Source organism: Heptranchias perlo, chromosome 16 (genome assembly GCF_035084215.1).
Source record: "Heptranchias perlo isolate sHepPer1 chromosome 16, sHepPer1.hap1, whole genome shotgun sequence".
NCBI lineage: Eukaryota > Metazoa > Chordata > Chondrichthyes > Hexanchiformes > Hexanchidae > Heptranchias > Heptranchias perlo.
In genome coordinates, this window is record NC_090340.1 from 44,385,077 (window position 1) to 44,403,724 (window position 18,648).

At 43.2% G+C, this 18,648-nt stretch overlaps 1 protein-coding gene across 4 annotated transcripts in view; it reads right to left on the minus strand.

Annotated features, from left to right (window-relative positions):
* The window catches only part of piezo1 (piezo type mechanosensitive ion channel component 1 (Er blood group)), a 334,545-nt gene that overhangs the window by 118,626 nt on the left and 197,271 nt on the right, over nucleotides 1–18,648 (minus strand). For all 4 annotated transcript variants that reach the window (XM_067998049.1, XM_067998050.1, XM_067998048.1 and 1 more), the window contains exons 8-10: nucleotides 9,404–9,572; nucleotides 4,436–4,528; nucleotides 3,516–3,612 (exon numbers count right to left, since the gene is read on the minus strand). In XM_067998049.1, the coding sequence (XP_067854150.1) occupies nucleotides 3,516–3,612; nucleotides 4,436–4,528; nucleotides 9,404–9,572 (359 nt within the window). The remainder of the gene's footprint in view (nucleotides 1–3,515; nucleotides 3,613–4,435; nucleotides 4,529–9,403; nucleotides 9,573–18,648) is intronic.

Below are 18,648 nucleotides of genomic sequence, written 5' to 3' on the forward strand. Positions count from 1 at the left end.
TGTAGATTCCTCCTTGTCAGTCACTCCCATAAGCGGATCCCACTTCTCTTAAGTGCTGGACTTGACTCGTACTGCCTAATATCTAATTACAAGATAGCGTAACCGAGGTGATGTAACAATGTCTCCCCCTTGACATACAAACTGAGTATCATATGTCTTTCACCTCTGCCCTCATGTGTGTTTCTTCAATTTTTTGAAGGTAGGCTGAGCAAATACTTGGTATGACAAGGCCAGTTTTGAATTGATAAGCTGCTTTATTTCACAACAATTGAACATACAAAGCAACACTTACAATCGGATTCACTTAATCCAAATAGGTACGACTTGTATTTCTGTAATAATATAAAATAATGAACAAACTGCACCACATCAATAGGTCGTCTTGGGTGTCTTATTTTACTGTTAGTGGTAAATCCAAATAATGATTGTGAAAATGATCACCAGGACAGTGTGCAAATAGTTTAATACCTACAGGTTGGAGTACAACTCTCACTGAAACTAATATCTAGAGTTTCTGCTGCTGTCCACCTGATTTTATGGCACTAATTGAGGGAGTGGCAGCAGCAAATGGGGCAGAGATCCATTATTTCAAATCTCTGCCCACTTTTTAAATTGCCCTCCCATTTTTGAAATGGCACATGCAAATAAGCAGTAATGAAGTGGTAAAACCATACGTCCCATTTTCCATTGTTTCTGCCTCATTTATGACTCAGCATAATCATGCCAGTATAAAACTGATGTCTGGGATTACTAAGCAATATTTTGAAAGCAGAAACAAATTTAAAGAGAATAGATTCTACATTTACAGGTACAGTTAAAACTTGCTGCTGTGTTTTTTTCCCCACTGTTGCTAACTACTTTGCAATCTGCCTTTAACCCATTTGCAGGACCTGCCATTTCTCTTCTATGCCCAGTTCAGAAAGGGCACAATTTGTTTCCCATTGGGGATTCCCTATCTATCTTTGAAGAAGCGATGGAGGAGCAGTGGAGGCAAATACCTCCCACCTGCCAGTACCCCATACTATAGCATAAAGGCAAAAGCATTCCCACCTGCATTTGATTGAGTAGCAGTGCACGCAGAGGCCTCGCTTTCCAAAAGAAATCACAAAGTTACGACACATACTTCAAGTGGGCCTGCAACCTACCTGCACCGCAGGCATTGCTTTGCCACACCCCTTTAATTTCTATGCTATGGGTCAATTTGGAACTTAAGATAATTGACAAAAAAGCCGGGGGGAGGGGGGAGGGGGAGGGGAGGAGATGAGAAGAATTTTTTTACGCAGTGCGTTGTTATGATCTGGAATGCATTGCCTGAAAGGGTGGTGGAAGCAAATTCAATAGAAACTTTTGAAAGGGAAGTGGATAAATACTTAAATAGGGCTATGGGGAAGGGACGGAGGAGTGGGACTAATTGGATAGCTCTTTCAAAGAGCTGGCACAGATACGATGGGCCGAATGGCCTCCTTCTGTGCTGTGCGATTCTATGAAAATTCTACGCTGTCACAGGGAACATCTGCAATATTAGCCAAGCAGCTGTGCACAGTGCATCTGCCAAGCCACAGATGTATTGCTCCCTAGATTTAGCTCATCCCCAATTGTTAGGAGGCCCAAGGAGACAACCTTCTTCAATTTGGCACCCCAAACCTCTATGGCAACAGTTTGAGCATCCATAGAGGAAGCACAGACTGCGCTCAGGGTTGCTGCCAAGGGAGCATGAAACTTTATTTTTGGACTGATTAGCCATAATAAAACAATTCAGTATGAACAAAGGCATATTTTGCATGAAAATCTAAACAATCCCTTTGAAAACAGTTACTCTTATTTATTAGTGATATGAACCACAACAGCATAAAAACTAGATAATGATTTCCTGTTCAAAATGCAGGTCTAACCATTGTACGTTGTTTACACGGCAGCCTAGCACTCTGATTTGGGTTTACATATGAACATACGAATTAAGAGCAGGAGTAGGCCATTCAGCCCCTCGAGCCTGCTCTGCCATTTGATAAGATCATGGCAGATCTGATTGTGACCTCAACCCCACTTTCTTGTCTACCTACTATAACCTTTGACTCCCTTGTTAATTAGGAATATATCTAACTCAGCCTTAAAAATATTTAATGACCCTGCCTCCACCGCTCTCTGGGAAAGGGAGTTCCACAGACTCATGACCCTCTGAGAGAAAAAATTTCTCTTCATCTCTGTCTTAAATGGGAGACCCCTTATTTTTAAACTGTGGCCCCTCGTTCTAGTCTCTCCCACAAGGGGAAACATCCCCTCAGCATCTACCCCTTCAAGTTCCCTCAGGATCTTATATGTTTCAATAAGTTTACATTAACTACCAACTGGTTCATGAAACCACCATTTGTACCGTGGGCAGGTTCACAATCCAGGAGGTGAAAAGAAATGTGGCTGTCAATGTTACAGCTGTTTGTGTTCTCCCAAAACTGACTTGCTCTCTTCTTGCTGTGTTTCCGAACCCGACTTATCTTGCCTAGTGCTTCTGTTCACAGCACCTTATATTTGAATTAGAAATAATGAAAAAAAAAGCATATAAAATATTAGCTCATGCACTCTCACACTGCGAGCATGCATATGTTGCATAAAACATACGGGCACATGTTCAATTTGCTTTGTTGATTGTTGTTCTACAGTAACTAGGCGTGTTAAGTGTCAAGTCCAGTAATACACCTAGACTTATGTCAACTACACCCTTAGTTATTTTGACCCCATTCATAGAATGTGTACATCACCTATTTTTCTTCCTATGTGCAGTACTTCATTCTTATACGATAATAAAGTGCTTCATACTATAATAATTTCATTAAGAAGCACAACATTCATTCCACTTGGAGTAGTGCGCACAGTTCTGGTCTCCATATTATAAAAAAGGATACAGAGGCATTGGAGAGGGTGCAAAAAAAGATTCACAAGGACGATGTCAAAACTGAGAGGATGTCCTTATCAGGAAAGGCTGAACAGGCTGGGACTCTTTTCTGTAGAAAAGAGAAAGCTGAGGTCTTTAAGATAATGAAAGGGTTTGATAGGGTAGACCTGGAGAAAATGTTTCCATTTATGGGGGAATCCAAAACTAGAGGTCATAAACATAAAATAGTCGCTAATAAATCCAATAAGGAATTCAGGAGAAACTTCTTTACCCAAATATTGGTAAGAATGTGGAATGCGCTACCACAAGGAATAATTGAGGCAAATAGTATAATTGCATTTAAGGGGAAGCTAGATAAACATATGAAGGAGAAAGAAATAGAAGGGAATCCTGATAGGGTTAGATGAAGCAGGGAGGGAGGAGGCTCGTGTGGAGCATAAACGCTGGCATAGACCAGTTGGGCCGAATGGCCTGTTTCTGTGTTCTGGAGTTTTAATATAACTTTATGTAAATACATGACTAGCTGAAAACAAAGGCTCAGCACCCCCAACTGTTGCTAAACGTTTTGTTTAATATGTTAATTATCCACAATAGTCATCTCAGCATCACTAGTCAAATTCTAACTTACTAGATTCAACTGCATCTGGTTGGGCTAATCCACTAATTGTATGTATCGTGTAATTGTCTCCATCACTATGTTCACCATTGGTAGGTTGCAGCATTGGCTAGAAAACACCATAAACAGTGTAGGTTAGTAATCAATGAAGTCTAGTAGCATAGTAATGCAGCAGACAGGAGTATGCACATATCATAGCACTAACTGGCAAGACCATGTTTCCCACATAATGAGCTCCTGACCTCAGCCATGGAATCAGAGGAGGTGCCAAGCACAGCTCTGGCACATTCCCCACAGTGAGGAAGAAATAAAATTACAAAAATGGGAGATAAAAACAGAAAATGCTGGAAATACTCTGTGTGGAGAGAGAAACAGGGTTAAAGTTTCGGGTCAATGACCTTGCATCAGCATCCACAATATTTTGCTTTTACAAAAATCAAAGCGCGCTCTCAGATACCTTCAAGTGACCAGTTGCAAAGTGGCACTAATACAGGCCTGGAAACAAGGTGTTTGCCCAATATCTCGGCAGGTAAATGGTGTATGGCACAAAGAGGAAAAGCAGAGGTAATATAAAAATACATCTCACAACAAAATAATACTGACGAAGGAGAAAGCCTCCGAAAGCTTGTGATTTTCAAATAAAATTGTTGGACTATAACCTGGTGTTGTAAGATTCTTTACATATAGAAATGGATGTATTGGCTGTCCTCAGATTACAATAATTGAACAACTCAATTGAGAAACATAAACAGTCCAGGAACTGGTCAGAAAAAAAAATGACCATAAGATTCCAGTTATAGACTGTTCACATATTTGTAGTGGCTATCAACCTCTGAAGGTAGCCGCTGGGTGAAACCCTAAAAGATCTAATCTATTTCCGGTTTCTATTTAATGGTAGTCTTACTGAACAATGTCTGCTTAGCATTACTTACCTTAGCTTCATCTTCAGATTCATCCTGTTTCGTTGACCAAGGCTCCAGATTTGCCAGTTCAACTTCTTCACCATTTTTCTGTGCTATATCTTTCTAAAAAGATACAAAAGTGTAGACGCTCACAACAACTTGCTCACACACAATGATAATTGTCACCTTATTTATCAAACATATTACTGAATCTAGGCTATTGGCTGAAAGAGTAGGGAAGGAAGAATTAATACATAGTAAATGCCTGTATTAATAATTTTAATCAGCTGGAACAGTGTGGGCAAGGGGTTAAGATGGTGCGGGGAGAGGGGAGGGGGGAAATTGCATGGCATTCCTGACAAGTTACCGCCCCCATCATTTTTACTTGCCTGAATTCAGGCACGGAAAGGTCACCCACACGAAGGAAGCGGGGGCCTAATTTAAATGGCAGTGTCGCATCCCGATGACGTCATCGGGATATGCACGCCATTTTAACCGCGGACCAAACTAAGGCCCACTTAGTCTCGAACCTGCTAGCGAAAGTTGGCGGCAGCATGAACCCTGGCCATAGGAGGCCCAGGTAGGTAACTTCATTAAAAAATTTTAAGATTCCTTGTGAGCCAGGAGGAGAAGGAATGCTCCTTTGGTTCCACAGGATATGTTGTTTCTCCCCTGCCCTAGGCACCTCACTCTTCCCTAACCGCAGACTCGTGCCCCCCAAATTCGTACTTATCTTGCCAGGGACCATTTCCACCTAAAGATTGGGAATTGTTGGGCAGGAAATTCTGACTCCCACTCATCGGCGGTGATGTCATTCCCGCTGGTTTTGGGCGGGAGTCAGTGTCGGGGCATGTAAAGGAAGCCTGGGAGTTAAAATCTCCCGGGCCTCACTCTCCGGGGGGCTGGACGGTTCGCTGGCACCTTAGCCCCCGCACCCACCACCAGTTAAAATATAAGTCAGCAATACTTGGCATGACTTTCAGGACAGCTAAGGTCACAATCTACAAATGAATGTAATGAGTACTTCATTTGAGCACCTTGGTCCAGTTAAAGCACATAGTTGCTGGTCAGCCACTCTGTCCTATACTCCAACACAAAACACACTAGATATTTGTTGCAAGGCACAGTAGTAGAATGAAAACAATTGTTCTTTATATGTTCTGCAAACACTGTTCTTTCTGTTGAACTTGACAGAATATATTTTGAAGTTGCAAAATAGATTTTGAGTTTTTTGATGACAAAGATAAATACAGCATCCTGGGAAGGGGAGAGAGAAAGCAGTGCATCCTGGGCAAAGTGTAATAGTTGGCAGTCTGGCTATTTAGAACAATTTTATCCAAGCTTTTATGGTTGCTGCTGTGATATATTGGCTGAATTGAGTATGCTGAGAGTGATGTAATAAAATATATATTCTTGTCGATCTCCAGTCGTGTTGCACATGGGTAGTCAAGGCCAATTTGAATCATTCAGGTGCAGTAGAGTCAGAGAGCGAGCAGGGGGCAGGGGGGGGGATAGTGGAACCAATCTGAGAGCGGGGCCAGTGAGAGAACTAGGATGCATTTAGGAGGGGAGAAGGGGAGGGAGAGGAGGAGATGGGAAAAGGTAGATGAGGGAGTGGAGTAGGGTGAAGGAGGGATAGGGATGGAAAAGGGATGGGGAGGGGGATGGGGAGGGGGATGGGGAGGGGGGAGGGGGATGGGGAGGGGGGAGGGGGATGGGGAGGGGGATGGGGAGGGGGATGGGGAGGGGGGAGGGGGATGGGGAGGGGGGAGGGGGATGGGGAGGGGGGATGGGGAGGGGGGAGGGGGAGGGGGAGGGGGATGGGGAGGGGGAGGGGGATGGGGAGGGGGAGGGGGATGGGGAGGGGGGATGGGGAGGGGGGGGAGGGGGGGAGGGGGGGAGGGGAAGGTGAGGCAGAAAGGGAAAGTGAGACGAGAAAGGAAGGACAAAATGAGAGCAGGGAAGCATAAAAGGAGGGGGGGGAAGAGAGGAGGGGGGGAAGAGAGATGGGGAGGGAGAGAATATGGAGAGGGTGAGGGAGGAGGGGGCACAAGAGGGGAAGGGGAGAGGAGGAGAGAGGAAAGGGAATGGTTGGGAGAGGAGCACAGAAGGAGGTACTTTCCAGTGGACTACGTCTCTGCCTGGTATATGGGGATGCCAGAGAACTGTAATAGGGGAAATGGTGAGGTAGGGTTAGCTTCTGAGGGGAACCAGCAGCCAGTGGAGGTGATGATTAAGAGATCGTCAACCAGTGGGTGGGTTGGACTGGGGAATGCAGCCATCAGGGAAGAGGTGGGATTGGTGGGCGAGATGCAGCAAGCGGTGAACGCATGGAAATTTGTGCCTGCGGGATGGGGGAAGGGTTGAGAGCAAGTCACAACTTGCTGCTCATTGGCCAGGGGAGGGGTCTGAGATTTCTACTGAGCAGCAAGCGTTCGAGATCTAGGTCAGAGGAGGAGGTGCAGGTATTGCGTCGGGAGCTTTCTTTGCTGCTCATTTCAATCAAACTCTGGCAATTCTACTGCTTCGTCAGAGTTTCAGCATCTAACATAATTGCTGCTTACTTGGACTCGTGTCTTCCAGCGACCATCTACCACAAACATTTGATAACATTTCTTCCCAATTTTGTCTGGGGGGGAATCTTGCTTGGGGACGAGGGGTCGGGGCAAGGGTAGAAAACTTGTTTAAGGGGAAACTGGGGCTGAGTATATTGGTCAGTGGGGAGGGGCAGAGGTGGAAAATTTGTTCGGCATCAGAGGTGGGGCAGCCTTTAACATTGGAGTTGGGTGTTTTCTTTTCTAAAAACAGACATCTATTAACATTTTCTGTCCTTCCACTTTTTCTGCTTAGATGGAACATTCACTAAAGGTAGCATTTGGGCTATATGTCACGTTCGGTGGTTCCCCACTGTTTTCAATTTGTCAGGTAAGATTACTTTGACATTGTCACCTACATGTGTACTACCTTTGGAATTCTGAGACTGTTCTCCATTTATAAAGTTCTATAGAGAGTAATAAAATAAAAATATATCAATCAGCATATATAATTTGAATTACTGGACAATTTGATTTTTTTTTGCACAAAAACCAACTTTAAGTTAGCATGAGTGCACTGTAGCCCCTAACTGATCTTTGGAATCAAACTTAAAAGAATTTTTTTTAAAGTGGGAAAACCAATTTGAACTCTATTTGACCCAAGATTCTGTTAAGAGCAATCAGTATGTAATAGATTTCAAGAATATAGAGTGATTACACCCTGTAACCTTACAATGACACACCCTGTACTTTAGCAGAATAATACATCGTGTGTCACATCATATAACACACATATGCCTGTAATGCAGTGTATCCTCTCTGTCTTACCTGAAACAAGCCACTTGAGATCGATTATTTTGTAAATCACCTAACATGCATCTTGGTAGATTAACAACAAGTATATGGAAGAAATGAAACAAAGTGATCTAGGCCAAGAATGAAAAATAAGTAAATGTTTAAAAGCAATGGGGATGCATTTCTACAACGTTTCTCCCAGAATTTACACCCAGAAATATTTTAGGAACGAGTGACAGAGAGAAATAATGGAATATAAGAGTACACTGGGAGGGACAGAGGAGCTGCTGTTACACTGCCATTTTACATGAATACTTTACAATCCTTGTCTGACATTACTTAGCCCTTTCCTCTTCTGATAAGGAATGCATCACCCAGCATCACAAAATGAGGAGCAAAAAAGGCACTTTTACTTTTGGAGTACAATAAGGTTGTTGATCCTAATGACCTTTTCTTGTTCCTAAAAATTTTTGTGTTCTTATGAATCTTCTAAGCATAATCCTCTTTACTGGTTACGGCGAAAGGGAGAATATCTTGATTACTTTGTTTCTCTCTCAGTCCTGTCAACGCTGAAAAAAGATCCTCTAATCCTCTACCATTCTGCATGGTTGAATCATCGCTAGAATATCATTGATTTGACCGTCCCCACAAACAACAGAGTTTGTTTCTTGAGGGTGTGGTACAGCAATACAAAGGGACTATTAAAAAAACAGGTTACAAATCGAGACCACACATCCCAGTCATACGAGAAAAAAATGAATGAAAGTTTGAAGAGTTCCAGCACCATTAGTCATTAGAAACAAAGTGTTCTGGCCCCATTACATTACAGAGGGCAGAAATATTGAAGTCATTGAGTGCTGCCCCCAGAGGAGCAGAGAACTATCTCAGAAGGTGGTTCTCTCAGGTTTCTCTGAGCGCAGCAGTGTCAGAGGGGAAATAAAAATATCTTCACCACTTTGCCATTTTGTTGGTCACAGGCATACTGATGACTCTATTTCCTGATCTGTGGCATGCACAAACCTTCCTCAATAATAAGGAAAGATCTACAGCCGAAAATGAAAACAGAGACAGGGGATCAAACCTAGGACCTGCCTACGGCTGCCACAAGCAATAGATCATTTGTCCTACCAATAATGGTGGGACTTATAGCTTTAAAGAGGTGTGGATGTTACTGACCTGAGGCTGCACAAATGGTGTAAAACAGATGTGTCAAAATCCCAGTTCAGGCATGTCTGCCCCACCAATGCCATCCAGCTCTACTGTCTAGTCTGTATAACTTAGTATCATCCAGAGAACTTAAATCAACTGCAACCACCACCACCCCCCCACCTCCACCCCTGCTAACTCAGCACGGACAGTGGATCAAACCTGGGACCTTCCTGATCTGTATTGTCACCAGGGAGTTGTTACCATCCAAGCTGCCAATCACACCCATTCATATGAAAGAAAAAGTGAGTGGCTGGGCTTTCACACCTCAAGAGGCAGCAATTCCACTTCATTTATCTTATAGTCCAGCCACCAAAGTTGGGGCTGTCTTCAGCAGAAGTCCTTCAACCTAAATGCAACACGAGCAACACCAAACTAACAAAGTGTAAAGGAAATTGGTATTCGGCTACTATTGTTTGACCACCAATGCCTGATGCTAGTATGCTAATCAATTTACACTTACTGTCTGGCCAGATGCCTTTTTCTTCAGCTTCAGGAGTGATGCTACAGTATAATAAAGTAGTAGTAGGATCGCAGGATTTGCGTAGGCAGGCCACGCATGATTCACATTGAGGATAAGCTGATGAGGACTGCTGCAATTTGAATGGATAATATCCTTTAGGCCAAATAATCTGAAAACAGAAGAATTTAAATTATTATACTATAACTGATCAAATGCTATAAATTAAACAACTGCCAATCTAGAGATACAGTACACTGCAAAAAAATGTATTTATTTTAAAAATCTCAAAAGGCATCTCCTCATACTATGCAGTAATTTCGTCCTCGAGTGTGTGTTTAATACCAGAATCTGAGAGAGGGTAGCAGAAACTTGTATATGTTCAGTAATCATAGAAGCAAAAATGTTTCACTCTGCCACTCCAAACAATAGCGCGTTTCAACTGAGGGATACACCTCAAAAGATGCAAATATACACAAGCTCTTGCTATTATGATAAAAATACCAAAACAAGCCATTTTCTCAAGGTCACAATATATTAATTTTAAAAACCCTTTCTCTAAGGTGCACTGAACTGGTAACTCTGGAGTGGGATTTGAATTGACAAGCTAATTTGATCCAGCCTGTAAAACCGCCTTCTGGTTCCTTTCTTCATTGTACACTTACGTGCAAATCTGACTTTGACTTGAGCTCTTTGAACTACCCGGGCTTGGAGGACAAAAAAAGACCACTGTCCAATCAACCAGGAATTGGCCTATACTAATTCTATAAGCTTGGGAACTAAGAGTTGAAGCTGCCGAGTTCTCAAGCTTCAAGGGCTAGGAAAAGGAGGATTTGGGGTTTGGAGGAGGTCGGGGGGGTGGGAGGATGGAAGGAAGGGAGAGGAGATAGGAGTGGTGAGGATCGGGAGAGAAAATAGGGAAAGGATGAGGAAATGAAGTGTGAAATAGCATAGTTATGGAAAAGGACAATTAGTTATGGAAAGGCCAATCAATGTCAGAGCAGCGGGAGGCATTCAAGAGGGAGAGTCAAGGCGTTCAGAGTAAACATGTTCCCACAAAGAAAAAGGGTGGGACTGCCAAATCTAGAGTCTCCTGGATGTCAAGGAGCATACAGGGTAAGATAAGGCAAAAAAAGGAAAGCTTATGTCAGACACCAAGAGCTCAATGCTACAGAAAGCCTAGAGGAGTGTAGAAAGTGAAGGGGTGAAATTAAAAAGGAAATTAGGAAAGCAAAGAGAGGGCGTGAAAAAATATTGGCAAGTAAAATCAAAGAAAACCCAAGGATGTTTTATAAATACATCAAGAGCAAGAGGATAACTAGAGACCAAAAAGGTAACCTATATGTGGAGGTGGAAGATGTGGGTATGATTCTTAACGAATGCTTTGCGTCTGTCTTCACGAAGGAGAGGGACAATGCAGACATTGTAGTTAAGGAGGAGGAGTCAGAAATATTGGATGGGATAAACATAGTGAGAGAGGAAGTATTAAGAGGATTAGCATCTTTGAAAGTAGATAAATCACCAGGCCCATATGAAATGTATCCCACGCCGTTAAAAGAAACAAGGGAGGAAATAGTGGAGGCTCTGACGGTCTTTTTACAATCCGCCCTGGATACAGGCATGGTGGATTGGAGGACAGCTAATGTTGTACCATTGTTTAAAAAGGGAGAGAGGGAAAGACCAAGTAATTACAGACCAGTCAGTCTAACCTCAGAGGTGGGCAAACTACTGGAATCAATTATGAGAAACAGGAAAAACCGTCACTTAGAAAGGCATGGATTAATCAACAACAGTCCGCGTGGATTTGTTAAGGGAAGGTCGTGTCTGACTAACTTGATTGAATTTTTTGAGGAGGGAGGGTCAATGAGGGTAGTGCGTTTGATGTAGTCTACATGGATTTTAGCAAGGCTTTTGACAAGGTCATACTTAAATGTAGGGGGCATGATAAAAAAGTTTGCAGATGATACAAAAATTGGCCGTGTGGTTGATAGTGAGGAAGAAAACTGTAGACTGCAGGAAGATATCAATGGACTGGTCAGGTGGGCAGAAAGGTGGCAAATGGAATTCAATCCGGTGAAGTATGAGGTAATGCATTTAGGGAGAGCAAACAAGACAAGGGAATACACAATAAATGGAAGGAAATTGAGAGGTGTAGAGGAAGTGAGGAACCTTGGAGTGCATGTCCACAGATCCTTGAAGGTAGGTAAGGTGGTTAAGAAGGCATACGGATACTTTCCTCTATTAATCGAAGCATTGAATATAAGAGCAGGGAGGTTATGCTAGAACTGTATAAAACACTAGTTAGGCCACAGCCAGAGCACTGCGTACAGTTCTGGTCACCACATTACAGGAAGGATGTAATTGCACGAGAGAGGGTACAGAGGAAATTTAGGAGGACGTTGCTAGGACTGGAGAATTTTAGCTATGAGGAAAGGCTGGGGTTGGTTTCTTTGGAACAGAGAAGGCTGAGGGGTGATTTAATTGAGGTGTACAAAATTATGAAGGTCCTAGATAGAGTGGATAGGAAGCAAAGGATAATGGTCAACGGGTGGCGATTGAAGCCCATGGAATAAAAGTAGCAGCATGGGTACAGAATTGGCTAAGTAACAGGAAACAGAGATTAGTGGTGAACGGTTGTTTTTCAAACTGGAGGGAGGTGTACAGTGGTGTTACCGAGGAGTCAGTACTAGGACCACTGCTTTTCTTGATATATATTAATGACTTGGATTTCGGTGTACAGGAAACAATTTCAAAATTTGCAGATGACACAAAACTTGGAAGTGTAGTGAACAGTGAGGAGGATAGTGATAGACTTTAAGAGGATACAGACAGGCTGGTAGCATGGGTGGACACATGGTAGATGAAATTTAATGCAGAAAAATGCGAGGTGATACATTTCGGTAGGAAGAATGAGGAGAGGCAATACAAACTAAAGGGCACAATTCTAAAAGGGGTACAGGAACAGAGAGATCTGGGGGTATATGTACACAAATCGTTGAAGGTGGCAGGGCAGGTTGAGAAAGCGGTTAAAAAAGCATACGGGATCCTGGGCTATATAAATAGAGGCATAGAGTACAAAAGCAAAGAAGTCATGATGAACCTTTATAAAACACTGGTTCAGCCACAGCTGGAGTATTGTGTCCATTTCTGGGCACCGCACTTTAGGAAAGATGTGAAGGCCTTAGTGAGGATGCAAAAGAGATTTACTAGAATGATTCCAGGGATGAGGGACTTTAGTTGTGTGGATAGACTGGAGAAGCTGGGGTTGTTCTCCTTGGAACAGAGAAGGATGAGAGGAGATTTGATAGAGGTATTGAAAATCATGAAGGGCCTAGACAGAGTAGACAGAGAGAAACTGTTCCCATTGGCAGAAGGGTCAAGAAACAGAGGACATAGTTTTAAGGTGATTGGCAAAAGAACCAAAGGTGACATGAGGAAAAACGTTTTTACACAGCGAGTGGCCAGGATCCGGAATGTACTGCCTTAATGGGTGGTGGAGGCAGATTCAATCATGGCCTTCGAAAGGCAACTGGATAAGTACTTGAAAGGAAAAATTTGCAAGGCTATGGGGATAGGCCGGGGGAGTGGGACTGGCTGGATTGCTCTTGCATGGAGCCGGCATGGACTCGATGGGCCGAATGGCCTCCTTCCGTGCAGTAACCGTTCTATGACTCTATGACCTATTTCCCTTAGCAGAGAGGTCAATAATCATAACCAGGGGGCATATATTTAAAGTGATTGGTAGAAGGATTACAGGGGAGCTGAGGAAAAATGTTTTCACCCAGAGGTTGTGGGGGTCTGGAATCACTGCCTGAAAGAGTAGTAGAGGCAGAAATCCTCATCACATTTAAAAAGTACTTGCATATGCACTTGAAGTGCCATAACCTACAGGGCTATGGGCCAAGTGCTGGAAAGTGAGATTAGGCTGGGTGGCTCATTTTTGGCCTGCACGCACATGATGGGCCGAATGGCCTCCTTCTGTGCTGTAAATTTTTTACGATTCTATGAAGGGAAAAGGAAGAAGGGGGAAAGGGGAAACAATGGGCTTCATGTTTGATATCTGTGAGTCTTGCATTTTTGTGTGTAAGTGGTTCTCATTCCTGGTTTGGAAGATGGAGTGGCCTTTCATTTTTTATGCATGGGAGCTGACATTTCTGCATAATTATATGCAGCCAACACACTGATTTTGACACAAATATCCGGCCTCCAGCTCCCTATCTTATAGTATTCATTTAACCGTTTCCCAATTTGGACACTGTCAACTCTATCTCTCTCTAAACCTGTATCCCTCCAATCCTGGCCAAATCAGAAATCAATCCAATTTCTTTTCAATGCTTCAAATGTATTCACCACACTAAATGGCATTCTAGTCCATAAGTAGACAATGCCAAAAGCTTAGGCAAGCTTAGCTTATAATTATGTCATATTCTTTTATCTTGTATTTGCAGAAGGTATCCTCTCAATGCAGCAATTTCCCTTCATTATTTTAAAAACTAGGATCATATCTCCCCTAAATTTCTTTCCCAAAGATAATAGATTATCCTTGGTAGTATTACTTGATTTTAACTTTGTGTCAACTGTAGATTCAATTGTCAAAAGTTAGGAAACTATGCACATTTGATAGAACTGAACAGTCAAATTAAAAACTCCGTAGCAATTTTGATTATGATGTTTCATGGCATTGCTTTTTTCTTTTTCTCACAATATATATGGGGTTCAAAGCTACATACACTCACAGAAAATGGCCTGGCTTGCTTTGATACATAATCATACTCAAAACAAGAACCAACAGAACACAGATATTATGGGCTCGATATTATCAGGGCGGCGGGTTCTTAGCGGGAGGTCGACTGGGCGCGTGGGTAACGCGCCCGGTGAAATCAGTGTGCTCCACACAGAATCGTAGGCTAATTGGAGCCACTTACCTGTGCTTCCAGGTTTCCCGGGCGGGCTGCGCATGCGCAGTAAGGTCTATCAGCTGGAGGAGCCCTATTTAAAGGGGCAGTCCTCCACTGACTGATGCTGCAACAAATAGGAAAAATTACAGCATGGAGCAGCCCAGGGGGAAGGCTGCTCCCAGGTTTAATGATGCCTCACTCCAGGTATCATTGGATGGGCTTAGTATGAAGGGGAGGACAGAGATCTTCCCCCTAGTGGGCGGGAGGAAGCAGCCTGTCTCTGCCACCAAGAAGGCCTGGCTCGAGGTGGCAGAGGAGGTCACCTGCACCACCAACATATCGAGCACCTGCATACAGTGCAGGAGGCGCTTCAATCACCTAAGTAGGTCAGCCGAAGTGAGTACACTTACTCATTCCCCTCCCTTCCGTCTGCCACATCACCGCCCCCACCCCACATCTCCTTCTACAATGCTAACACTACTCTGTCACATCACCCCTCATACCCACTCAAACCTCATCCTCATCTTACCTGCACTTACTCACCTCGCCAGTACTCATCCCACCATTACCACTCAACCCAATCCTCATACAATCTCATGGCTCTATCTCATACTCACCCTCTCAAGCATCTCTTTCACGGTCAGCCTCACTCAACCTGCCACTACCTGTGCTGCAGCCACAGGGCAAGCATCACATATGTGCAGTAGGAAGCGTAAGGCAAATGTGTCGTGAGCATGAAGGGGATGCACAAGGGTGTTTGAGGGTTTGTCATGGTGTTTACCTATATTTAATTTCTGATCAACTCACATAACATATTATATTGTCACCACTACTGCCACGTCTTTGCGAATCTTGTCTGGTTTGTGCAATAATGCCCTTCCCTGAGGATCACTATGAAGACCCACAACTGATGCCACCCATTGTGTCACTGCAGAGTGGGTGTAGGTGTATTTGCAGGGCTCTTTTGTGGAGACGACTGAGAGACGTGGAACCCTGGAAGGGTGCGGAGGAGAAGTTGTTGAGTGCAGTGGTGACTTTGACAGCGACAGGTAAGAAGATGGTGCTCGGGCCAGCCGGGAGCAGCTCGGCATGAAAGAGGCTGCAGATGTCCACGACTACATGTCGAGTGACTCTGAGCCTCCGTGTGCACTGCTGCTCAGAGAGGTCCAGGAAGCTGAGCCTCAGTCTGTGGACCCTGTGGCGAGGGTAGTGCCCTCTGCGACGCATCTCTCTCTGCAGTTGCCCTCCCTCCTGCTGTGCAGGTGGATGTGTCACAGCACTGTATTGTGGAGCTCCACGTGTCAGAGGTGGACGGCGTGGCCGGCGAGGCTGATGATGCTGTTCGACCTCCGAGGAGGTCATGACTGCAGCTATGGCGGCCCCCATCCGGAAGATGTACATCTGAGGGGGTCCGCAAGGTAGGTACATGTGTCTGGACCCCGGGGTAAGTGTGCAAGTTGGTGAATTTTATTGTTAGGAGGAGGGTGGTGGAGGCCAAACTTTGTCCAAAGTGACAGAGTGGCCTCCTGCAATGAGTAAGAGTCTCCCACCACCCCACCCCCCCATCCCCCCCGCCCCCAGCTATCAAATGGACCTTTGCAGCTGCCACAGGCTGGTGGCTGCAACACATCCATTTCAACTGGGAGTGTTTCCCCCAGTACGGGAAACAGTCTCAGTTCATTGCAAAATCCCGGTTTTAATTGCCGGTGGGAGTCCCACATGGGGGGCTGCGTGTGCATGTCAGCGCGTCACTGGGGAACCCGGAAGTGGGCGGGTTGGAGCCGGGCTCCAGACCCGCCCCGGGAATCCCCGATTTTCGCAGCCCCCCCGCCACGAACGTACCTGATCGCGGGTGCTAAAATCGAGCTCTATATATAGCCAAGTGACTAAAGGAGAAACAAAGCCATTCAATTCAAATACAGGCTCTCGAGGTTTTTGTTTGTATATGTGTTTGATAGCTCTTTTTGAGTTTAAGAGACACATATTTAGATTCCCTTTTCCCTGACCATTTTATTTTGAAAAATATTTTTCAGCTTGTCTAATAAAATGGGCCGGTTTGAAACCATCTGGAAATACTCAGCCAAAAACTGGCATTTAAAGATTAATATCCAGGACCCTGTGCCCAGTCCAGTTTACACTGCAGTTTAGCACATAGCTGACACAATGGCTTGTCTTACAAGGAGGGATAGTTCGGAACATAGGAATAGCTAGATAAAAAAAAACCAAGGTCCATCTAGTTTGCCTTCGACCATTTTGGTACTTGCATAGCACAATGACAATGCAGTTGTTGACTAATCATGGCAATCAATCTCCATCAATTAGTCTACAACGGTCCCAGTCATGAGGCGAGGAAACTCTCAATGGCGGAAAGCTTTGGGAATCATAGGTCCAAAGTCACCAGTTCCTCCCAAGCATGCTAATGCTTACCATATGTCATAGTTAGCCTGTACCTGCTGTAAATCGGTGCTGTTTCTACTGCTTACTATACATTTCTAAATGCTAAACATTTCCTGTTGAATAAATGATTTTGTCAGTTTTTAGCCTGAGTCATGGTCTAGTGAAATGCCTATCCTACAGCTTTCTGAAGTCAAGCGAGTTGATAAGCGGGCACATGATATGACTAAAAAGCCGAAATACAGTGAAGTGGGTTCTCTATTTAAACCTCAGGCTCATGACAAATTACCTAAATGCTGATAAAGTAAAGGTACTCTCTGGGTCACAGGGAATAAGGGCTCCCCTTGGTAAAACATTTTGTGAATTGGGCGTGGATCCATAAGGCTTTGCAGTACTCTGTGCTACTGGAGCTGTTTCAAAGCAAATCTGTTCCAACTGATTCATTTCTCAAGTGACTGTTTAGCACATCATAAAAGGATGAAAGTGTAAAGTTACAGAAAAATAATTTGCATTTTCTAAGAGAATTGCCATTTTACATAATATATTATTTCCTGATAACTAACTGTTGATCATCATTCAATAACTTGCACTGGACACCCCACAATATTTAATTGTATAGCACAGATTATGCATCAGTTGTGAAGAATGCACTAGCCGTCAATATCCACATAACGCTAACAGCCAGCACACAAAATAGTGAAGTTGATATGGAATAAGCCTAGCCTATAAACTCCACCATATATATATTATAAACAATAATGGGCAAAAGGAAATGACATCAAGACTATAATCTCTATCATGGGATACATAACAATTATAAACTGTTTCAGATTCACACATAATCTGTGATGTGATCTAAACTGTCTTGATTTTATCCTCTGTCATAATTTTCACCATTTATCAATTTCTCTGCATGAAATTGTTCAGAATGGTGAGGGCAAGAAAGGGTTTTCTGGACCTGGAATCCAATCATTTTCACAGGGAGGTATCAGTGATTATTTTCAGAGTCACATGATGGCATGTTGAAAAGAATACATTTCAGCTTGAAAGCTAGACAATTACGTTGTGTCCCCTACAATCCATTTTAAACTTAGTTACACAACAAATATGCACAATTATTTTTAACAATACTGTCCGACTCAAAATGTTCCCTAGTAGATAAAAGTGAATCACATATAGAGTAATAAAGTAAATGTGCCCTAGTACTAGATGACACCCAGGCAGTTCATTTATCCTCACGTTGTTACCACACATACATATTTTAATCATAAAAAGTTAATGGATTTCAGTAAATCATGACCAATCTAATGTTCATAGAATCATACAACTTACAGCGTAAAAGGACCATTCTGTCCATGTTTTATTGCACTCTTGTATAAAATATGCAACAGAACTGCAGGAACCAGAAATCATGCAGCCAACAGACATGAAAACATGCCAAAATGAATTTCCACTCCACATGTCCAAAAAGTCTGCAAATTGTGAGGTCTAGGAGAAAAAATGACCTCAGAATCAATGACGAGAATGCATTTCCACTTTTAAGGGAATCAGTTGGGGGATTAATATTGGAATGTGTGTGTAAACAAAGTTACTCGAGCTGCTCTGTAGAAGCTCAAATGCTGTTTAGTGCTAGTATAAATAAATTTGTTTTAAAGCTAAGACATGCCTTGACTACTCATATGATAGTATCTATAACCCACTGGATGAAGTTATTTCCTCAACTAAAAGCTGGTAGAAACAAGCTAACATTTATTTACTTTGAAGATGTAAAAATAGCTCTTCATATCAAAAGATAAGAGATAAGAGTTCCTCAAGGCACTGTCATAAACTCAATCCTTTGTGGCAAAATAAAAACCAAGCTATGTAACATTCGGAAATCTAATGTAACTACTGACACTGGCTAGTGAATCGGCATTTATGAAAAGATGGTTAGCAAGCTCTCTTTCCACATGTAAT